Source organism: Peromyscus maniculatus, chromosome 23, assembly GCF_049852395.1.
Source record: "Peromyscus maniculatus bairdii isolate BWxNUB_F1_BW_parent chromosome 23, HU_Pman_BW_mat_3.1, whole genome shotgun sequence".
Classification (NCBI taxonomy): Eukaryota; Metazoa; Chordata; class Mammalia; order Rodentia; family Cricetidae; genus Peromyscus; species Peromyscus maniculatus.
Window position 1 is genome coordinate 43,218,676 of NC_134874.1, and position 22,568 is coordinate 43,241,243.

A 22,568-nucleotide genomic window follows, 5' to 3' on the forward strand; every position below is an offset into this window, starting at 1 on the left:
GGAGCAACCCGTGACCCCACTTGAAGGTCTCTAGAAAACATAGCTATAGAGGATTATATGGGGAACCAGGACTGGGAAGCCTTGGACACACAGGCCATGAGAAGGTAGAGAGGAAGGCTGGGAATGTGGCTTAGTTGGTATAGCATTCGCCTAGCCTGCGTAAAGTTCTGGGTTTAAGCCCCAGCATGGTATAAACCAGATATGTTAGTGCACACCTATAATCCCGGCACTTGGGAAGTAGAAACAGAAAGATCAGAAGTTCAAGGCCAGCCTAGATTACATGTCTCAAAGTTAAAAAACAAACCAAACAACCCACCACCCGAAAAAAAGCCCAACCAACCAAACAAACAAAAAAACAGAGGAGGAAAGGGTAGAGCAAGGCCTGGCTGGCTGGCTACAGGCGCGCCTGCCCGCTACTCCACTGCTGGAAAGCACTGCAGGGTGTAAGATGCATTGCAGAGGGCGAGGAGCTTTGCAGAGTGTGAGATGCCAGCCAGTACTGCTCCAGGACCATTTTCCACCCACAACCTCTGTTGGCAGCATGCGAGCCTCTTGGACAGGCCACTGGACTACAAACTTACCCAAGGGCAGCCAGCCCAAGAGCTGGGGTCCTGCCTTGGCTCTAAAGGCCAAGTTTCTCTTTAGAGGGCTCTGCACTGGCAAGTTCTGGTAGGGACGTTAGTAACAGATGAAAAGAAGGGAGATTTGGGGGAGGGGAGAGGGTGTCAAGGGCATGCCATAGTTAGGGTAACACAGAGTGCCAGATGGGAGCAGCCCCAAGGAAGCCACTCTGGAATGAGGGCCATTGTAGGCTCCAGCAACTCCTGTCCTGAGTGTGGTGACTCTGACATTCCTTGTGAGCGTGCAGCAGGGCTACGCTCCCTGAACTGATGACCCCTCTCCACTGGATCTCAGCTGGGCAGTTCTAAGAGGTCAGGATATATTTGGGTTGCAGTTAGGGAGAGGTCATCTCCAGTTGAAGGTAGGCAGAGGGCTTGGGGACCCAGAGAAAAATCATAGGCTATGGGGTCAACTTTGGTGATGGAAGACTGAGCTCACAAGCAGTCTGGAAAACAGAGCTCCAGCTGCCTGGCTGTTTTGAGTGACTGTCCTCTAAGCCCAATAACTGCCATCGTGGGAAATTCAGCTGTGACCCCTTCAAAAGGATCACCCCAGCTGGGTCTGTGGACTGTTTATACCCCACCATAGAGTGATGGGAGGGTCATGAGACCCTCACCTGAGTATCCAGCTACACCCTACCACCTGTTCTATGCAACTCTGCCTTAGCTGGACTCAGGGAGGAGCCAGAGCAGCTGTTCGCAACCTGCGTATCGGACATTTGCATTACTATTCATAATAGCAGCAAAATTACAGTTATGAAGAAGTGATGAAATAAACTCATGGCTGGGGGTCAACACAAACTGAGGAACTGTGTTAAGGGTCGCAGCATCAGGAAGACTGAGAACCACGGGGTCAGAGTGTATAGGCTGGGGAAGACAAGGGGAGGAAGGAATCCATCGGCAGAAGCTCTCGTCCCTGCTGGGTAAGGTTTTCCAGGGCGGCCAGGTGGGGAATAAGCACCCAGGCCCTGTAAGCAGCAGCCCTAACCTAGTCTCTAAAAGGATGCCCAATCAACTCTTGGGGGTCTCTGGAGTAAGCCCTGGTGAAACTGTGCCTCAGTTTGTCATTGTGACTCAGGAGAAGAGGCAGACTGTGCCTATGGCCTCCTGGGAAGGACGTTAGCAACAACATGGTGGCAGGCAGAGCCCTTGGGCTGGGAGCCGACCTCCTGCACTGCTTCCTTCTGCTGCAAGGGTCTCGGGCGGGGCTGACACAAAGGCTCCGCGTGCTGGAACAGAGCACGTGGCTCCTGTGCTGCTGCTGAGCCGACGAGGGCTGGGCAGGCGCAGACAGGGCTGCCTGGCATAGCCTCACCTGCCCTTGTTCCAAGAGGCTGGGCAGTGGGCAGGGAGTTGCTTCTGACGAATGTATCATGGAGTTGGGGAGACAGGAGCATGAGGACCCGGTTTCAAATCCCCAGCACTCATGTAAAAAGTCAGGCGTGGCCACACACCTGTAACCCCAAAGCTGTCAGGGGTGGAGGCAGGAGGAATGCTGGGGCTTGCTGCTTGCCAGCCTGGCTCCAGGCCCTTGAGAGATTCTGCATGAAAGGATTAAGATGGAGCATAACAGAGGGGGAGATCGGACATCCTCTTCTAGTGTCTACCTTCATATGTACATGTGTACACACACACACACACACACACACACACACACACACACACACACACACACACACACACACACCTATTCATGTCCTCTAGCAGAGCCATAGCCTTCAAACAAAGGTTTCACACATACAGATACCCAGAAACAATAGGCACGACCCCATCACATGTGTATACACATCCCTTCCATTTCCCCGCCTGCCAAACACACCTGAAGCAGAGAATCACATCATAAGGCAAGAGAACACAGCTGTTTCAACACGAACTTCAGGAAACTTCCTTCCACAGACATGCAAGGCAGGCTGTCTGCCAAGAGAAGACCGGAGCTGAGGCAGTGGCCTGCCGTCCTCTGGACAGGAGCTCTGATGGAGCCAGAGGCAGCGAGGACTAGTCACATCAGAGCCACAGCACTGGAGTCACGGCTACACGAGGCTGAGAGCTGGCGATCCATTCTGCACGCTGACACTGGGTGTACAGAAACCATAATTCCCTGGAAGGCGAGCTCCCTTTGGGGGTGGGTGCTGTTCAGAGCTCATCTTTTATTGACCGAGTCATTCTTGAGTCAATCTGTCTGCTCTTGGTGAGACAGGAGTTTAAGTCTCCTTTGTCCCGCTCCTTGAGATGTAGCAGTGTATTAAAAACCTGCTAATGCATGTGATGGCCTCAGACTTGATATGGAACCAATTCTTCAGAGAGCAGATTAAGGGAAAGGCTACAGAACCAACTAGCGGCTGGAGCAGCTCGGAGAAGGTTTTGGAAGGACGCTAGGGTCGGGCAGCACCTGAGACCTGAGACCTTGCACCCACTGGGTGGTAAGGACCCAGGCAGAGCTGGAGGAAGGCCGTGGTTAGGCCAGAGAGGACCCTAAGTCTGAAGAGAGGAGCTGGGGATTCTGGTCTTCCTGTCACACACTGGCTTGAAGAGGGGACAGGGACTAGGTGGGCTGGAAATCAGCTTTCAAAGAGAGGCAGCAGGAGTCCAGGGGGGCTGCTAGCCTTGGCCTACGATGGCATGAATGTTGTAACATGTTGATGACTAAACACAGCCAGAGCTGGGGCAGAGTCCAGGTTGTCTGGATTCTATTAGATGGAGCAGGAGTAGGGGTCTGCTGACTGTGTGTGTGTGTGTGTGTGTGTGTGTGTGTGTGTGTGTGTGTGTGTGTGCATGCCTGTGTATCAACAGACATGTGTATGTGTGCACACACATGAATGCATATGTGCATGCCCTGTACATGCATGTGTGTATAAACATGAACATGTATGCGTAGGTCAAGGAAACCTTGGGCGCTACTCCTTTTGGTCTGAGATAGATTCCTGGGGCTCACAAGATAGAAAGAGACAACTGACTCGTGAAATCTGTCCTATGACTTCCACATGCATCACCCCCCCCCCCACAGTCAGATGCATACAAAATAAAGAAATAAAAATATAAGCCATAACATTTTTAAAAAAGTGAGTGTCTCATGGCTTGGGGACACCAAGGAGGGTAAGCTGGCTGGTCAATGAGCCACTGGTCAATCAGGGATCTGCGTGTCTCCATCTCCTCAGTACTGGGGTATTAAGCTCGTGGTACATGCTCAGATTTTTAAATGTGGTTCTGAGGACTGACCTCCTGCTGCTGGCAATGTGAGAGTTTACCAGCTGAACTATCTCCCCAGCCTCCACTGACCTTGATCCCACTCTTTGGAACACTGCCCAAGGAGCCCTCAAGTCTTTCCAGTTCTCAGTATTTTAACAAGAACCACCTGTCCCTTTATAGAGACAACACACAGAGCACTGTCACAGTGGATATGGAGAGCAGGAGCCCCGAGCCCTGGGTGTCCGGCTAGGGCTGACAGATCTGTGTGTCATGGTCTCCTCCACGCCATCTCCTTACACCACAGCAGAGGGTCTCTTTTGCAGGAGGTGGAGCATCAAGTGCTGGGTGGAGTAGTATCTGGTGGGAGACATCGCGTGGCAGCCCGGTGTTCAGACTGGTGTGGATATTCCTCGCTACTGTTAGCTGAATTTGTAGTGTGAGCAGGAACAAAGAGAAGAGTAGGGAGATTTGGAAACTGAAGCTTGACAAGAAAGCGCATGGGGCTGAGGAGGTGACAGACATGACCCTGGGCATCTTGAAATCAGATGGGCTGTAGGGCTCCTCAGGAGGTGCTCAGAGATCTATGTTCCTTGTAGAGGGGTAGTGCAATGGCTCACTCCCTCCCCAAGGCTATGCAAGCAGTGAACAGTTGCCGGGGAAGGAGATTCTTCAGTGGAGCTGCCTGCAAGCTGTGAACAGTTGCCGGGGAAGGAGACTCTTCAGTGGAGCTGCCTGCAAGCTGTGAACAGTTGCCGGGGAGGGAGACTCTTCAGTGGAGCTGCCTGCAAGCTGTGCTGGAAGCTCCAGGGTCACAGCTTGCAAGAGTCATCGGCACGCTAGGGTGGGCTGTGATACAGCTATTGGGGTCACCCACACTCGTCACCCATTGTAAGCCTGCACCCACATTCCTGTAGGGAACCCCAACAGACTCACTGGTTCACCAAGCTGGACTTGGATGGAATTATCACTTTGGTCTGTTATTGCTACCTGAATGTGGGGTGAATAAAAAGTCAATACACCTGTTTTCAAAGAAGCCAGAAGGAGGGAGGCGGCTGACGGCACACGGAAGGGCAGGCAATCCTCCAGAAGAGGTCCAGAGGACCCATGGCCTCTGCTTCAAGTGTGACGAGGGATGGGTCGCCAGGATGGGGTGGAACTGGGGAGAGCTAGCCAAATACATTCATCAAGACAGAGTGATCCTGGACTAGAACCCACATCATGAGTTGATCTTCAGGGCCAGAGGAATGCAGTTTTATTATTATTATTGTTGTTATAACTCAGGCTGGCCTCCACCTCACTAGGCAGCCAAGGATCAACTAAAAACCCCTGCTCCTCCTGCCTCCACCTCCAGAGTGCTGGGACTGGAGAAGGCAAGTGTGCTGGTTAGATTTTTGTTCACATGATACAAGCTAGGGTCGTCTGAGAAGAGGGAAACCCAGTTGAGAACATGCGCCCAGGAGATTGGACTGCAGGCAAGCCTGTGAGGCATCTGCTCCATGAAGGACTGATGTGCGAAGGCCCAGGACACTGCTGTGCGGTGTCACCCCCGGGCGTGTGGACTTGGGTTCTCGAAGAAAGTGGGCTGAGCAAGCCACAGGAAAAGGCTAGTAGTAAGCAGCGTTCCTTCCTTCACAGCCTCTGCTACAGTTCCTGTCTGGAGTCCTGGACTGACTTACCTGGGGCTGTGATTGGGACAGGGAACAATTAACCCTTTCCTCCCCAAGTTGCTTTGGTCATGGTGTTTATCACAGCAACAGAAAGAGTTAGAGTCCATCGTTCCAACACTAACAGGGTGAGGCCCAGGATCTAAAACTGAGCCCTTCTGGGAAAATCACAGGCAACCACACCACTGGGGTGATCAGAGTCCCCAGGACAAAGTGCCTGCCATGGAAGGAAGAACTGATAAATTACACTTCATCAAAATTAAAAACGCTGTGTATCAGACGAAAGCATTAAGAAAATGATTAGAAGACAAACAATCCAATTAAAAACTGGGCACCAATGTAAGAGGCGTCTCAGCGAGGAAGATGTATGAATGGCTGATGAGATGCTGAAATGAGCTCCGAATCATTAGTCATTAGGGAAATGCAACCACAGAGGATGCTGTCGTCAAGAAGCCAGGAAAGACGGATGGCGGGGAGGGTGGTGGGCACCCACAGGGGACCCTCAGAAGGGGATGTCAACTGGTACAAGCACTTTGGAAAATGATTAGGTCATTCCTCACAAAGGTGATAGATGTACCAGGTAATCCAGAAATCCCCTTCTGCACATAAGACTATCTCCATTGTCCACAGCAGCATGACCCACAGTGGCCCAAAGGGGACACAACCCACTGTCCACCATCAACGACTTGATCCCTAACACATGGGCCATCCACACGGTAGAATATTACTCAGTCATATAAATGGATATGAATCTATGCTACGGCATGGCTGAATCACTGAAGTATTATACTCAGCAACAGCAGCTGGAACAAAGGCCTGTGTAGTGTAAGGTTCCATTTAGACAAATGTTCTGAAAAGAGAAATCAAGAGAGGAAAGATCAGTGATTGCCTGGGGCTGTGAGTGGGAGCATGGAGGACTGCAAGGGCATTGGGGACCCATCAGGGTGACGGGAACATTCTAAAGCCAGGCTGTCGTGGAGGCAGAGCACCGCTGTAAGATCACTAAATCACTGAGTTAATTATACCCCGAGACAGCTGCGGATGGAGGGTGCTGCTGCTGAGCGTGGGGAGACGTGAAGCGGAGACAGCCCCAGTGCAGGCTCCTGGGAGAGCTGGGTGACTTTCTCACAACCTCAGGACCCCGCAGCAGCCCCAAGTCAGATGGACCCCAAACCACAACCTCTATGTTTCCATGGCACAGAACATGGAGCATGGGCCACAGCCAAGGAATGCAGACTAACTAGGCCTTGTGACAGCCCTGGCAAGCAGGTGAGCACGCCACCCTCTCTCCAAAACAAGAAATTAAGTGCAGATGGTCGCTGCCAAGCTAGGCCTAGATGACTTCCCACAGGGACCCCAGGCTGGAGGGCCCTGCCCTGCCCTCACTTGACTGTGAGCACTCGCTGTGCCAACACCACCTGGCCTGGCCTGGCCCGACCTGGCACTGCAGGTTTGAGGTGGGGAGGTCAGGGCTGCCGAGCGTACCCGGCTGGGGTTCCTGGGCGCCGCGTCTTTGATGTGTCAGGCGCGAGGGCGTTCCCACTTCAATTACGGGCTGAATGAAACTGGAGAGAAATCCCTAATTGGGCACTTGGCTTCAGCTCCCCGGCAAAGTTTACAGACATGCCAGGAAGGAGAGGAAACAAGGCGTTCAGTCGAGCAGCTCAACGTGACTGGGGACACGGCAGTTGCTCAGCCTCGGCAGACCCATGTTGGGTCACAGGGACCCTCAGCCAAGGGGGACTCAGGACAGGACTCAAGGTCTAGGGATGTGGCTCAGAGGTGAAGCGCTTGTCCGGCATGTGTGAGCCTGGGGTTTGCTCCCTAGCATCTCCAAAACAGAACATGAAACCAGAACAAGACCGAAGCTGCACAAGGCTCTACCTCCAAGGTGCCTGGAGCCCAGAGAAGGGCAGGGGTGACAGTGAATCAGCAAGAAGGGGGGAGGTGACCAGAGGGGAGGGCACATTATTGGAACAGGCCTGGGGGCATGGCCAGCAGGCTGGTGTTAAGCTTGGATGGAGGACTGTGGCCAGAGACAAGGATCACCCTGGCTCTGCACGGAGAGCCAGTGGATGGGAGGCACGTGGTGCCCGGAGTGGAAGCAGGCACAGGGGTGTTCCCGCCATAATCATGGGGGTCCCAAGGCAGGCATGGGCCTGGACTACACTTTAGAGACGTCAAAGAGAGCCAGGCTATGCTGGGAAGACTGGCACTGCCCAGGGCAGCTCCCCACCACAGGCACAGTCCCTGGAGCAGCTGAGAGACAGGCTGGGAAGGAGGACGCGCTGAAGGACCAGCCTTAAGGTATCTCAGTCCCTACACCCCAATTCTAGGCCCTCACTCACTCTGCCTGCAGCCAGGGCTGTGCTCACTAGATGGACAGCTTTTACCTTTCCTGACCTAGGACAAGAAGCTCAGGGTTCTATGCCATGTTTCCCATGGGAGTTCCAGTCCAGGCCTAGCCCTGCAGTCAGCTCCCAGCTGTGGAGAATCTCATTTGAAACCATCCTCATGGCCCAGCTCAGGGTCTATCTTCCACGCTGGCACCTGAGCTTTGAAGGCCCGAGGCAGAGTGGGAGAGCCTCTCCCAGCCTACGAAGTCAGCAATTAAATCTCATGATTCTTAAACAACAACAACCAAAACCAAGTATGTGATATATATGTATGACATGCAAAATGTGTGTGTGATATGCATATGTATGATATGTGTGAGTGTGTGCTTGTGTGCATACACACATGCCATAATGCACTCATGAAGGTCAGAGGACCATCTCCGTGCCAGTCCTCATCTCCTCCAGTCTGAGGAAGGGTCTCTCCACACCCATGAGCACCCAGGCTAGCTGGCCTGTGAGCTTCCCTAGGGACTCTGCCTCAGTTCCCATCTTGCTGTAGGAACATACCGTAGGGAGACAATATCTATGACGTTGCCCAGGCTGGCCTTTAACTTCTCCCCAGCCTCCCAAATAGCTACGGTGACAGCCTGGACCAACAGGCCTGGCTCAGTCTTCGAAGGTCCCTTAGTGAGTTGATAAATAGTCCTATTTTCTTCTGGGCTGTTCTGGCTGATTCCTTCTGTTTGAAGCTGCAGACCCTCAATAATCTCTTCGCTGTGTGGCTCAGAGTCAAGGTCTAAATCTGTCTTTGTCCAGATCACTGGAGAGTTGTCCTGGTGGCATCTGTCAGATGGTCCCCACAGACTTATGCTCACCATTCACTACATGTGTATTAACTTAAGAGACTCTGGCTTAGTGGTTTCTGTTTGTCTTTTTATTTCATTCGTCTACTTTCAGTAATTATGACTTTTTTCTTTTTCTCTTTCTCTTCTTCTCTTTTATTTCATAAAGATTTCACTCTGTGGCTCCGGGTGTCTGAAACTTGGGACTATGAGCGCTGGAATTACAGTGTGAACCACAGCCAACCCAGTAATCACCTTCAATACCAAGTATAGACTGGGCAATGCTTTGTTTTTTACTTAAGGACATTCTGAGCAGTTGATACTTGTCTCAGTTTCATGTCAGTGGATGTGATAAAGTACCTTGGTAGGGACTTGACTATGGAAAGACAGGTGTGCCCAGGCTCTGGCCACTGCATCCCTGTGGACTTTATGATGCTAAAAATGCTGCTCACTGTGGGTTTGCTTCTATGGCTGTAGTCTTGGTGGTCTATTTTCCTGGCTTCTTGCAAGCTCTTTGTGTTGATGGCATAGGAGGAGATATGAGGCATTTTCAGGTTCTGTGCAGAATGTTGGTTTCTGGGGTTCCACAGCAGCTAGAACACCTTCCAGAAGGTCAACTTTGGAGTCTTGCCATGCTTCTTGGGTCTCCTGACACTGGGTTTGTGGCCACTGTGTGCCCTGTAGTCAAGCTACAGCCCTGCTCTAGAGCCCTCAGTGGCTATCTAGGGTTCCTTCCCCAGGTCTCCTTGAAATCTTCAGGAAGCTGATCTTGTTCCCTGTGTCCACAGTGGGCTCACTCCACTTGAACAAGTACGTGTGTGTGCATTATTAAATACAGCCACAAGCATCTCAAATCTATTTCTGTTCACTCTCCCTAAATGCAATCGGTCCATAGTACAAGTCTAACAGAACATGCACCCAGTTGCATGGTTGAACAGTGGGGCTACACGGAGGGTCTGGCAGGGTACCCTGGGTGGCCTCAGCCTCCTCCTTGGGGGTTAGCAGGCAGCTGGTGCCATGCTTTCCCCAGGTTCAAGGTAGATGACAGCACTGTGCTCGCATTCTCCACCCGCCCCGCCCCCAAGGAATGGCGTGTAGCATTACCAGGGTAACCTCAAGGGAGCACAAGGAGCGAATACCACAGGGAGAGACTACTCAGTGGGCAATTAAATCCCGAGGTGCTTGGCCAGGTGCAGGAAGCTGGAGACATGGCTCGAGACACATGAAGGGACAGACTAGGCTGTAGACGCTGAGCAGGACTCACATTGGTGAGGGAACTGCTGGGAGTCTTGACTGGGCCTGTCCTGCACAGCTGTGCCATAGAGGCCTGTATAGCCCACACTGTTACATGTATAGCATATAAACCCGAAAAAACAAGATAGCCGAGTGTCTCCTGCGAATGTGCATTAAGAAGGGAGAGAGCTCTGCTTCCTCTTGTCAGAATTGTCACCTGATAACTACATCCCTTATGGTGTTTGTGTTGAAGCGTAACTTTAAGGGTCATTTTTAAGAAGAGATGATATCGTTTAGAAAGGTTAAACTTAAGGCTCATCTATTTCATCACTTTTAATTAAGAAGTCCTTCCAGCCCCCAAGTACTGGGGCTCAACCCAGGGCCCTCAACCACGGTTAGACAGACACTATACTACTGAGCCACACCCCAGCCCCTCACTGGGGGATTCTAGGCAGATGCTCTACCACTGAGCCACACCCCAGCCCCTCACTGGGGGGTTCTAGGCAGGGGCTCTACCACTGAGCCACACCCCAGCCTCTCACTGGGGGATTCTAGGCAGGGGCTCTACCACTGAGCCACACCCCAGCCCCTCACTGGGGGGGGTTCTAGGCAGGTGCTCTACCACTGAGTCACACCCCAGCCCCTCACTGGGGGATTCTAGGCAGGGGCTCTACCACTGAGCCACACCCCAGCCCCTCACTGGGGGATTCTAGAAAGGCAGCTCTACTAGTCTCTGGGAGCTTAATTCTTGCTGCTATGGACATTCCTAACAGGGAGGCCATGTTTTAATAAAACTTTATTTACAGTATCAAGCTCTGAATTTCATGGTTTCTACAGCATGCCAAGGACTGTTGGGGCTTGTTGAAAATACATTTATTTTTAGAACAGTGTCAGGTTTTGTTTTGTTTTGAAATTTTTAAAAATATGGTCCTCCCGTGTCCCTGTTCCTGCCACATAGCCCATATACAGCAATGATACTTTGCTGTTCTACATGGGAAAGGGAGGGTTGTGGGGGGGCGCTGCATCAGGGATGACCTGCTCAGCCAGCATCATTCTACAGACCTGCAACACTAGTTCAGAGGCTCGGAGCAAAGAGCTGACATCTCCCCACAACAGGACACCTGAGACAAAGCCCCCACAGCTCCTTTCTCATTTAAGCTACTCGCCCTTGCACCCCTAATTACTTCTGAACGGATTAAGGCCTGGGAGGTGCAGCCCTCCCCAAGAGAACAGAGACTGTGAGTAGCCTGTATCCAGCAATGCTGCCAAGATGGCTTCAGTTCTTAGAGCACTGGGGCATCCCTGACCCTCCTTTGCCACCCCAGCTGACCTAGGTTCCAGAGTCAGGGCCACTGGGGTGGGGAATATGTGAATCAAGGCGGGAACAGTAGCGGCCCTGAAGTCACAAGGTCCAAGCAGAGTGTAGCTCATGGTGTCTCAGGCCCAAGTGTCAAGTTCCAAGTACTAAGCGTCAACTCCAGTCAGACTTAATTGGTGCATGCTTTTAAACCCAGTACTCAGTTGGCTAAAACAGGAGAATGGAGAGTTCAAGTCCAGCTTGAGCTACAGAGGGAGAACCTGAGTTAATCTACGTCCCACCCCAAAGCCCCAAACTAGGCCCTGGAAAGTACCCTCATTTCTAGGGCAGAAAGGCTGAGGGTAAAGGAGAATGCCACATAAGCCAGCTCTCTTTCTCTCCTCCCCAGAGACACATCTGGGATCCGCTGTGCCCAGTCAAGCAGTGATAAATTTGATCACCTCCAATGTGTCACTCTGACAAGATGAGATTGTTTTAATTTTAATGCATGCCTAATTAAACTGCAATTAACCAGCTCGCTGGCAGGGGCCACAGACAGCAGGGGCCACACACGGAGCACCAGGAGGCTAGGTTTTGGTCCCTGGGTCAGTCTTCTTCAGGAGGAGCCAAAAAAACCCCTGAACTGTCTCCCTAAACAGCCCAGCTGGACTCTGGGCCACTGGGAGCCAATGACAGGCAGGCGCATCTGTTGTAGAGTCTCCTCCATCTGGCTGCCAATGCTGAGGTGGAAAGTCCAGTAGGGTAATGCCTAGAGCCCGTAAGCTCAGGGCTACTAGGGCTGGTTTCTGCTCTACAAGAGAGCGAGTGGTCTGAGCCCCAAGAGACCTGGGCTGGAGACCGGGCTGTTACACTTCGACACGTCTGCAGGCTCTGCTGTGCAGAAAAGCAGACACCCGGGGCTTAAGAGGGGCAACGTTAAGTTCCTTCACTCCGAAAACCTAACATGGGAGGAGGGTGGAGGTGATGGAGCAGGCAGTGAGGATACACACACACACACACACACACACACCGCTCATGGGAAGAGCAACAGCATAAGCCAACATGGTCTTCTAAGCTCCTGAGAGGCACAGGGTCCTGACCCATAACATCTGCCACTCACGGCTGACCCCTACAGCGACACAGGGACCACAAGACTCATGAAGGACATTGACACAATGGAGGCCTGTCAAACCAGAGCAGCTAAGGCAGGCAGGGGTCCCTACGCCAGGCAACAGTGACAAGCCATATGGAGGACCTACTCTACGCCAGGCTCTCTGTGTGAGCCCAAGGTACTGATTGCTTCTCAGAGCCCCTCAGACTGACAGAGACATAAGGGAGGGGGCACCAGCCATCCCCGCTCCTGGGTCCTCAGGGCGCCAGGCCCCTGATGCATGCCTTTAACCATCCCAGGCCCTAGGTTCTGTGCTGTCTTCAGGAGCCCTCCGTGAAGGCCCAGGGCAGATGCAGCAGGCGGAAGGGAGACAGAACAGGAATGCAGGAGTGAAGAGACCAGAAGGATCCGCCTCTGCCACTCCACACTGATCCATGCTGCAGGAAGGACTCTGATGATGGTTCCACCCTCCCTGGCTCAAGGACTCTTACTGGAAATGCCAAGTGTCTCCTCTGCAGGACCAGATGACAGATACACAGAAGGAAACAGGAGTGCTCCACAGGATGAAAAGTAGTCGAGAACCACAAGCAAGACACAAACCCCAAGACAACAGAGGCCCACAGCACAGCACAGGTGGCCCGAAATGCCCCTAAGGGCAAGGTGACAGGAGCGGTCTCAGGACAGGCAGGGCTGCTGCAGGACCTGCTCCAGCAGACCCTTGTCCCAGTTCCCTCCCCACCCAGACCTAGTGCAAACCCACCTTGGACACACAAGTTTGCACATCACAGTCGCAGAGCAAAGTGGCTGGGGCAGGATCTCACAGCTGCCATGCTTACCACGGCTCAGTGACGGATGTCCGTGGCCACTACAATGCATCAGGGGTGACAGGTACATGTTCTGATGGTTGTTATCCTGATTTACAGACTGGAGAGGATGGTCAGAGGCATGGGCTGTTAGCCTTGCTCTTCCCTGGAATCTTGGGCCTGGTCGCAAAGGGCCCAGGGCTCTGTGATGTGTACTTAGGCCAGTGAACGATGGCCCTGTTTTCTTGGAGGATTGGATTTACTCATGATTAATGGGCCACATATAAACTGATAAATGGTATTAATTTGTTTTGGGGGGTCTGAGAAGATCTTAGCTGCTTGCAAACTTGGAAGACTAACCCTGTTTGTGAAGCCTGCAGGGAAGCAATAGTTCTCAGTTGACTGCAAGGGCCAGTGGGCTCTGTCCATCCACTCAGCCCGGATGTCCTCTGCGTATACCTCTCTGGAGACCAGAGGGCTCGGTGAGGGGACCTACCTGCCACCTCCTTGGATGAGGGCAGGCTGGAGGCAGCCTCCAGATCAGCAGGGATGGGGCCCCCTCTCTCCAGGGCGTGCACGAGTCCCCGCAGGCGCTCACACTCCCCCTGCAGCCGGTCATGGTCCTCACGCTGGCGCTGCCTGGCCATGCTGGCCGGGTTCAGGCTCATGTGCAGCACTTTGGTTCGACTCTGATTGTAGTCACCCTAGGGGAGCGAACACAGCACAGGGTCACTGGGTGTGGACGAGGACAACAATATAACAATAACACAGAGCACGGGCAAGGAGGATCCGGGAAGCCCAGGAGCCTTTGGTGAAACATAGGTGTGACATGGCAGCTGCTGTGACAACCACCTCAGCACCCTCGTACAGTGTGGGCAGGTGAGCCCCTTACCAACCTGGGTTCTGAGCTCTAAGAGTACAGAGGCCACTCGGCCGGACAAGTGACTCAACTGGCGGAGATCAGAAGCAAAGCGGTCTTCTTCTGCTAGGGCCATCACAGGTGCTCCAGCACACCAGTCCCTGCTCAGTCCATCTAAATACCAAGTTCAGTGCCAAGTACCAGAAGGAGCGAGAGGCACAGGTGTGGAACCCCAGCTATACAGTAGGCTGAGGAAGGAGAATTCCAAGTATTAGGCCTGTTAGGGCCACAGAGTGAGTACAAGGGTAGCTTGGGCTACTTGGTGAGACCCTGTCTCAAAGGAAAAAGACTCAGTAGTACAATACTTTGGTAGAACCCAGCAGTGAGTTGTTGGAGGCATGGCTCAGTGATAGAGCACCTGCCTAGAATCCCCCAGTGAGGGGCTGGGGTGTGGCTCAGTGGTAGAGCACCTGCCTAGAATCCCCCAGTGAGGGGCTGGGGTGTAGCTCAGTGGTAGATCACCTGCCTAGAATCCCCAGTGAGGGGCTGGAAGTGTGGCTCAGTGGTAGAGCACCTGCCTAGAATCCCCTAGTGAGGGGCTGGGGTGTGGCTCAGTGGTAGAGCACCTGCCTAGAATCCCCCAGTGAGGGGCTGGGGTGTAGCTCAGTGGTAGATCACCTGCCTAGAATCCCCAGTGAGGGGCTGGAAGTGTGGCTCAGTGGTAGAGCACTTGCCTAGAATCCCCCAGTGAGGGGCTGGGATGTGGCTCAGTGGTAGAGCACCTGCCTAGAATGCCCCAGTGAGGGGCTGGGGTGTGGCTCAGTGGTAGAGCACCTGCCTAGAATCTCCCAGTGAGGGGCTGGGGTGTGGCTCAGTGGTAGAGCACCTGCCTAGAATCCCCCAGTGAGGGGCTGGGGTGTGGCTCAGTGGTAGAGCACCTGCCTAGAATCTCCCAGTGAGGGGCTGGGGTGTGGCTCAGTGGTAGAGCACTTGCCTAGAATCCCCCAGTGAGGGGCTGGGATGTGGCTCAGTGGTAGAGCACCTGCCTAGAATCCCCCAGTGAGGGGCTGGGGTGTGGCTCAGTGGTAGAGCACCTGCCTAGAATCCCCCAGTGAGGGGCTGGGATGTGGCTCAGTGGTAGAGCACTTGCCTAGAATCCCCCAGTGAAAAGCCTAGCATGAGTAACCTGGTTCTATTCATAGTCACCTCCTGCCCCCTGAACCCTGATGTAAAAGGCTGAGTGACCAGGCCCACAATGGCCATTCTGCAGCCCTGTGAGGCCTGTCATCTATCCCTCTTTGCAAGAAATCTGTGAGAGGGAGGCCCAGAATTGAACAAACAAGAGAAGAGCACCTTTGTTCTCTAGAATGGCTTTAGATTTTGAGAAACTGTGACCACAAGAAGGAGAGCTCCCAGAGACCTCACTCTGGTGCCCACAGCTAACAGTACCCGTGAGTGGCACCACCTGTCATTGCTCCCCCAGCCAGGGACAACCCCAGGAGAGCAATGTAGCTGAGTCTAGTAGCTGTCCCATAATGTCCCCAAAGCAGTGACTGAGGCTCAGGGGCACTGGAGAGAGGGTGGGCAGGATGCCTCCATGATCTCGACCTCTCACTACACACACACACACAGATGCCAACTCTAGGGAAGGCAATCAGATACAAAAGGCAAGATGAAATTTTTTATATTCATTTATGAGAGCTTTGCCTGTCTGTCTGTCTGTGTACTACATGAGCGCCTGGTACTCATGGGGGTCAGAAGAGGGCGTTGGAGCCTCTGGAACTGGAGGAACAGTTGAAAACCACCATATGGGTGCTCTTCAGCCATCTCTCCAGCCCCCAAAGACAGGGACGGAGAGTGAGTGTGAGGGAAGATGGCCATCCTGACAGCACACTGGGGATGCACTGACATGGCAGAAATGAGTGGAAGCTGGTGCAGCAGGAAGCTGCGGCAGGGGAATTGTGAGTTTGAGAATCATGAGTTCATCTGGGATACATAGTGAGACCCTGCTTCAAAAAGGCAAAGGGAAAAAACAGGACTGTGGGTGGGGCACATTATGCTTGAAAGTACCCTGGGCCCTTGCAGAGGCCCAAATTACTCAGGGTCAGAGAATCTGAGCTTGCTTTACCCAGCAGGGTTGCATAAGGGGATAATTTGACCACAGGCATGGGTACCAGGTGTGTGGAAGGTCTGCACTTGGCTGTGTCTAGCAAGGGGGAGGTCTTTTGCCTAGCCTCTTGGCACTGTTTTGTTTTATTTTTTTTTATTTTTTTATTTTTATTTTTTTTGGGACAGGGTTTCTCTGTGTAGCTTTACACTTTTCCTGGAACTCACTCTGTAGCTCAGGCTGGCCTCGAACTCACAGAGATACACCTGCCTCTGCCTCACCAGTGCTGAGATTAAAGGCGTGAGCCACCACCACCTGGCTTGGCATTGTTATAAAAAGTCCTTTTGAATGAAGTTCTGGGCCGGTGGGTATTGGCCCAGATCCTCCTGAAGCTATCCTGTGTTTCTGTCTTTCTTCTTGTCGGCTAGGCCTATCATTCTATCATTTCTTATCCCTCTCTCTTCAAGAGTGCCCCGGAAAAAGTGGGGGAAGGTCCCCCACAGGCCCTGAGGAAAGAGACCAACATCAGGGTGGAGCTGCTCTCGAAAGTTTATCCACCTGGTCAGCTCACACCTAGACAGCATTCACAACTCAAAAGCCATCAAGAAAATGTCAGCCACTGAAATGGCAAAATGCATTAACAGGTACTTCACAGGCAGAACCCAAAGGGCCACTGGGCACACGATGGTAAACACATGAGCCATCAGGAAAGCCTCCACTAGAGCCACTGCTGGTCCCATGCCTAGCGTGAAGCTGGCATCCCATGCAGAAGGGCACCCAGCGGACAGTGCTGTGGAGACTGCACAGTACCACGCAGCAAAGCCGCCGAAGGAACCCACACGCCTCCTGAACTGTGGAGGGTAGGAGGCTGTCTGCTGCCTCCACTGAGCCCAAGGCAGACTTGTGTGTGGTCTGAGGGGACTCAGGAAGTCACACATGAGTGAGTTATCTTCCCTCACCAACCTCTCTCCAGAAGCCCCTGCTTTCAGACATGTAACAGGCTGCCAAAGAGCGTGGGATGGAGGCGTGGAAGTCTCTTCTAGGGCTGGGTGGCAGAGAACTGGTATGTGATGAGCCTACACTGCTGGGCCTGGGGTCCGCTCCTCAGGGCCCAGGTGCCAGTGGCTGCTCAGTAAGGGGCACTGATCTCCACGTCCACATACACCACCATCCAGAGGTTAGAAGACGGCAGGATCTGAGGCTGTCTCAGTGTGGTCCTGCGCATGGCCTCAGCTGGTCTTGTGACATCTATGAGGTCGTCTTAATGTTGTGCTAGAAGCTTGACTAGTAGAGAAGGGTTTCCTGGCTTCTCTGGCCTCAGTTTCCCCTCCCCTGATGCCTGCTGAGGAAGCAAGGAAAACAGCTCACCCATTCAGACCACTAGACACACGGGGTAGACGCTAGGAGACTCACTTTAGTGATGCAGCCTGTGCTCCATAAGCCTGGGCATCCCAGGAGCTAAGTTGCCATAGGCCACTGCCCCTCTACATCACCAAAGGGCAGTATGGTCTATGCCTAGGGTACCTCACCCAGGTACCCAGATATGCTTCTGGGGGCAGCAGGGGCAGGGTGGGAAGGGAGGAGGGAGGGCAGAAGAAGAACAGCAAGAGCCTTCACACAAGCAGACTGCCAGCCTTCAGTCTCCTAGTAAGGGGGGGGGTGTTCAGTGGGGGTGAGGAGGGGGAGATGGGGAGCAGAAAGTGCCCAGAGCCACCCACAGGGAGCAGGGGGCTTGCACACTTGGTTTCCCAGGCCACATCCTGAGTACACAGGGAGGGGAAGGAGGAGGCTACCAGCCCGAACTGGGGAGAGGGAGGGAGCGAGGGAGGGAGGGGGAGCAGGACTGGCAGACTCTTCAGAGCTTTCCGGAGAACCTTGTAAAGCCCTGGGGATGAAGAGGCTCCTGGAAAGCTGATTCCCTGGCTTTCAGGGTTGAAAAGACTGTTACTCGTGCAATTTCAACAGTCTGTTATTCCGTGCGATTTCACCAGTCGGGAAGATAACCAAGCATGCGAAATCCATCACCCACACCTGCTGCGACAGCCCTGGGGCTGGACAAGTACCTCGGCTTCCCTGCCCAGGCCAAGCACTAGGAGCTGGGCAGGGAATCAGAGCCTAGCCTGACGCTGCCTGTGGAGCCAGCCAGCTTCAGAGCTGCCCGCCTGTCCAGTGCCCACTAGGTAGCTCAGTGAGAAAGCAGCCACAGACTACAGGCGTGGGAACTGGCAGGGAGGAGCGGCACGTGTGCCAATGAAACCACGCTCACCCAAACAGAGATTCTCACGTGGCCTAAGATGGTCTTGATTTTTCCTTTTAAAGACTTTAAAAACCATAACTCAAACCTTCGTTTGTATGCTGCACAGGCTGACAGGCTGGGGCTGGCGGAGCTCAAGCTGACGGGAGGACTACCTGGGGCCTGGAACGGCTCCCACAGCCCCATACTGAGCACACACCACAGAAGACGCCACAGACTTCCGGGAAGGGCCAGGGGCGTTGGTGCACACTTTCATCGCAGCACTCGGGAGGCAGAGGCAGGGGGATCTCGAGGAGTTTGAAGCCAACCTGATCTACATAGTAAGTTCCATGAGAGTCAGGGCTACACTGTGTGTGTGTGTGTGTGTGTGTGTGTGTGTGTGTGTGTGTGTGTGTGTGTGTGTGTGTGAGAGAGAGAGAGAGAGAGAGAGAGAGAGAGAGAGAGAGAGAGAGAGAGAGAGAGAGAGAGTGTCTGTCTGGCCTGAGACAGAGAGAGAGAGAGAGAGAGAGAGAGAGAGAGAGAGAGAGAGAGAGAGAGGAGAGAGAGAGAGATATCTCTTGGGTCTGTCTGGCCTGAGACCCTCCTGCCATGGAGAGCAGGACAGGCCACTATCTCACAGTGTGGAGCATGAGGCCTGCAGTGATGCCTCAGTGCCTACTCAAATCAAGTACCCACTATGAACTGACAAGCGACAAGTGACAGCCCATCACCACCCCTGCCGTCCCCTCTCCACAGCACCTGCACCTTCTGACACACTGCGTCATCTTAACACTTGTTTTATTAGCTGTCCCCTGCAGAGGTCAGCTCCGTGAGGACAGGCCTGCCTTGTTCCTCCCGGTGCCTCTGGTACTGATGTGTCTGGTATGGCACAGAGTCTACTGAATGCACGCTTAACAAATGGAACTTTTCTCGGGCCAGAATGCATTTCACAGGCTTAGAAATCAGATCACCAACTGAAGCAGAAAGGGCCAAGAGGTCCAGAGAAACGGCCCCGCCTCCCTTCTGTGACAAGGCAACATCGATGCTCCTGGGTAGACACGGGGCCACTGCTGCAGGCAGAAGCAACCCCAATTTAAGAACTCTCTTCCCTACACGACCACCTGGAGACACAGGGTTGCAGGTGAAGCAGCAGTCATCTGTAGACATCACATAAATGGATGAGGCAGGGGCAGGGGCATCACCTGGGTCTGCAGTCACATGCGCTCTCACCTGGCACCCAGCACCCACCTAGGTTTCTGTGCCCGTCACGTGGCAGGGCTGAGGGAAAGGGGTTTCAGATCTTGGTCTGAGAAGGGAAGCGGCATAGGTGGAGGGTCACAAGGTGCAGGAGGTAAGCTGTGGGAGTCATCGCTCATGTCAGGGCTGGCATAGCCTCAAGACTACCGAGAGACCAGTGCTGCCGCTGTCCCCAGACACACCACGGACCCCGCTGCGAGGAGGGGCCAGCTAAGAGCCACACAACAAAGACAGGAGGTGGGTAAACCCTGAGGGGCTGTCACAGGCCAGAGAACCAGGTCGGGGTCATCTAAAATGTGCCGATCCTCCTGCCCGGAGGGTATCGCCAAACATGCCTGCTTCGGTGCCTGGGCATGTCTGAGCACTTGTGGGGCGAGGCAGCCGTGTGCCCTCTACCTACGGCCAACACACAGAGACCGCTTGGGAAGAGAAGTGCCAGGCCTACGCCCGCAGCACCAGATCCTGCCTCGGAACTGGCTTGGCTCTGCTCCCTCCCCAGGGACAGCTGCTGCCTGTTGCAGACCCTGGGGCATCAGCACCAATGCGAAGAGGCACCATCCAGGGGCCGGTGAGGCATGCGAGACGGGCAGATGGGAGCGAGTGAGCCACTTCGCTGAGTCTGCCGCAGGATGACAGCTTTGGGAAGAGAGGAGAATGGCTGTAATCTGCTGCTAAAATTTGTTGCCTTGTTTGATTCGCAGCTGAGGAAACTGTGGAGACACTGACAAGAATCTCAAAAGGAAAATTCTGGAACCTGCCTTTGATACCACGATGCAATCACTGACTACACAAAAACATCCTGCTTGCTGAGCGAGTGAGCTGACGTTTCTCTGCTAATGACCGTGGACACACAGGAGCTGACAGAGGGTGAGGCGAGAAGGTGGCAACACCAGGGACACTCTGTGGCCCCTAGCCGGGTCCATGGCTAGTGGTCACTGGGAGGTCTGTGCAGAGGGTCCTCCAGGGTATGGTGTGGACTTCCTGAAGGCTCTTGTCACCACCTGTCCACTCTGTGACCTTCTATTTGTTGTTCAAGTCCATGTAAGCTCAAGTGACCAGCCACTGTTCTCCATCCAGAGGGCCTTCAGGGGCCACATGGCTGGGTGGGCCAGGGTCTGGTGGATTCTGTTCATATAGTGTGCTCTTCCCCTAATGTATGGCTGGCCTTCCACAGGACCTCTTAGCCACCAGGGCCTAGTTTCCCTCTGTGTGTGGGAACATGGTGAATTTGGTCTTTTTTGTATGTGGTATCCACAGGTGTGTGCAAGCGTGCTACATACATTGGATGTGTAGGCCCATGCACACATGGAAGCTAGGGCTGGACATGGCGGTGGGGCTCCTTTACTGCTCTTAGTCTTATTTCCTTGAAACAGCATCTTTTGGTGAATGAAAGCTCACATCATTTTAGCCAGTTAGTAAGTTGCTGGGCTCCACTTGTCTCCACCCTCCGATGATGAGGTTACAGGTGTGTGCTATGCCTGGCATTTAACATGGGTGCTAGGGATTTGAACTTGGGTCCCACCTACCACTGAACTATTTCCACTAGTACTAGTGGTCTTTAAGAACCTTTCTTCAGCTGGGTAGTGGTGGCGCACACCTTTAGTCCCAGCACTCGGGGGGGAGGGGGGCAGAGGCAGGCAGATCTCTGTGAGTTCGAGGCCAGCCTGGTCTACAGAGTGAGTTCCAACTGCTCTTGTAGAGGACCCACATTTGATTCCCAATATCCACATCAGATTGCTCACAACTACCTGTAACTCCAGATGCAGGGGATCCAACATGGGCACCTGTAAGTATCCATATGGGGTATATAAGTTCATGGCAGGCGCGCGCACACACACACACACACACACACACACACACACGAGAGAGAGAGAGAGAGAGAGAGAGAGAGAGAGAGAGAGAGAGAGAGAGAGAGAGAGAGAGAGAGAGAGCGCTTTCTAGCCAGCAAGATGGCTCAGTAGGTAATGGCGAAAGGTACTTGTCACTAATGCTGACAACCTGAGTCCTACCCTGGGACCCGTATGGTAGAAGTAGAGAAGTGATGCCCACAGGTTGTCTTTCACACATGTGCTATGGTATATGCATATTCATATAAACAGATAAATAAATAAAAGCATGATGAAATTGTAAAAACAGCCCAGAGGAAAGCACCCTCTGGTCCCTGACCCTACAATGGAACCAGATCTCCTATGTCCTCATGGGAGGACAGCTGCCCCGGCCTCACTCCTCTGGGTCCAGCTGCCCTAGGGAAGGTCCAGGCAGCAAGTTGAGAGCCAAGGCCGCCTGCCACTGGGTGCCTGACTCGCATACCAAGAGACCCTGCTGGAAAGAGGCAGCAACGCGAGGAGAATTAAAAAGCACAGTTAAATAACCGCCGATCCTCATGCATATTTATAAGTCACTCGACTCAAAACTAAATCAATACCTCTCCCAGCTGAGCTCCGCAGCTCCATAGCAAGAGCGAGGCTTCTGGTGGACTGCTGGGCTTGGGAGCAGGGGGCAGAGCTGGGTCGAGGAAGAAGCGGAGACTACAAGTACCAAGTACGGACCACAGGGCCCCCAGGTGGTCACTGTGTGGTCTCCCTGCCCACCCAGCCTGCCACCTGCCCTCAGCAGCTCCAGGAACAGGACTAAGGGAACGCTTGGGCCAGCCTAGGTCAGGGCTGATTTATGACACCCTCGGGTACCTGGCTCCCGGTGACCAAGGTAGATCAGAAAACAGGACAGATGTGTTGACACAGCACAGACCCCTCCTAGGCTTGAGGATATTGCCCTAGAGAACTAGAGGTAAGCCTTGCTTAGCCAAGGCAGGGCTGGTGGCTTCCATGCTAGCAACTTCCTGTCCCCTTACAAGGGACAGCCTAGAGAGCCACCCACCCCAGACCTCAGCCTCCTCTGTGTGTCATCCTTGGACACTGGGCTGTGTGAGCTTGCTCAATAACATGAGAGAACTTGGGGGGGGTGGCCTTGTATAGCTGGGGCAGGAAGCCCTTGGGGCAGGAAGCCCTTGGGGCAGGTTC

General features: G+C 53.5%; 1 protein-coding gene across 3 annotated transcripts in view; it reads right to left on the minus strand.

Moving 5' to 3' along the window:
* Mad1l1 (mitotic arrest deficient 1 like 1) overlaps positions 1-22,568 on the minus strand; it is a 326,218-nt gene that overhangs the window by 63,245 nt on the left and 240,405 nt on the right. For 2 of the 3 annotated variants that reach the window (XM_006991094.4, XM_076560966.1), the window contains exon 16: positions 13,589-13,796. In XM_006991094.4, coding sequence (XP_006991156.1) covers positions 13,589-13,796 — 208 coding nt within the window. Of the gene's footprint in view, positions 1-13,588; positions 13,797-21,973; positions 22,075-22,568 lie in introns of those variants that run through there. The other variant, XM_076560967.1, reaches the window with a different exon arrangement.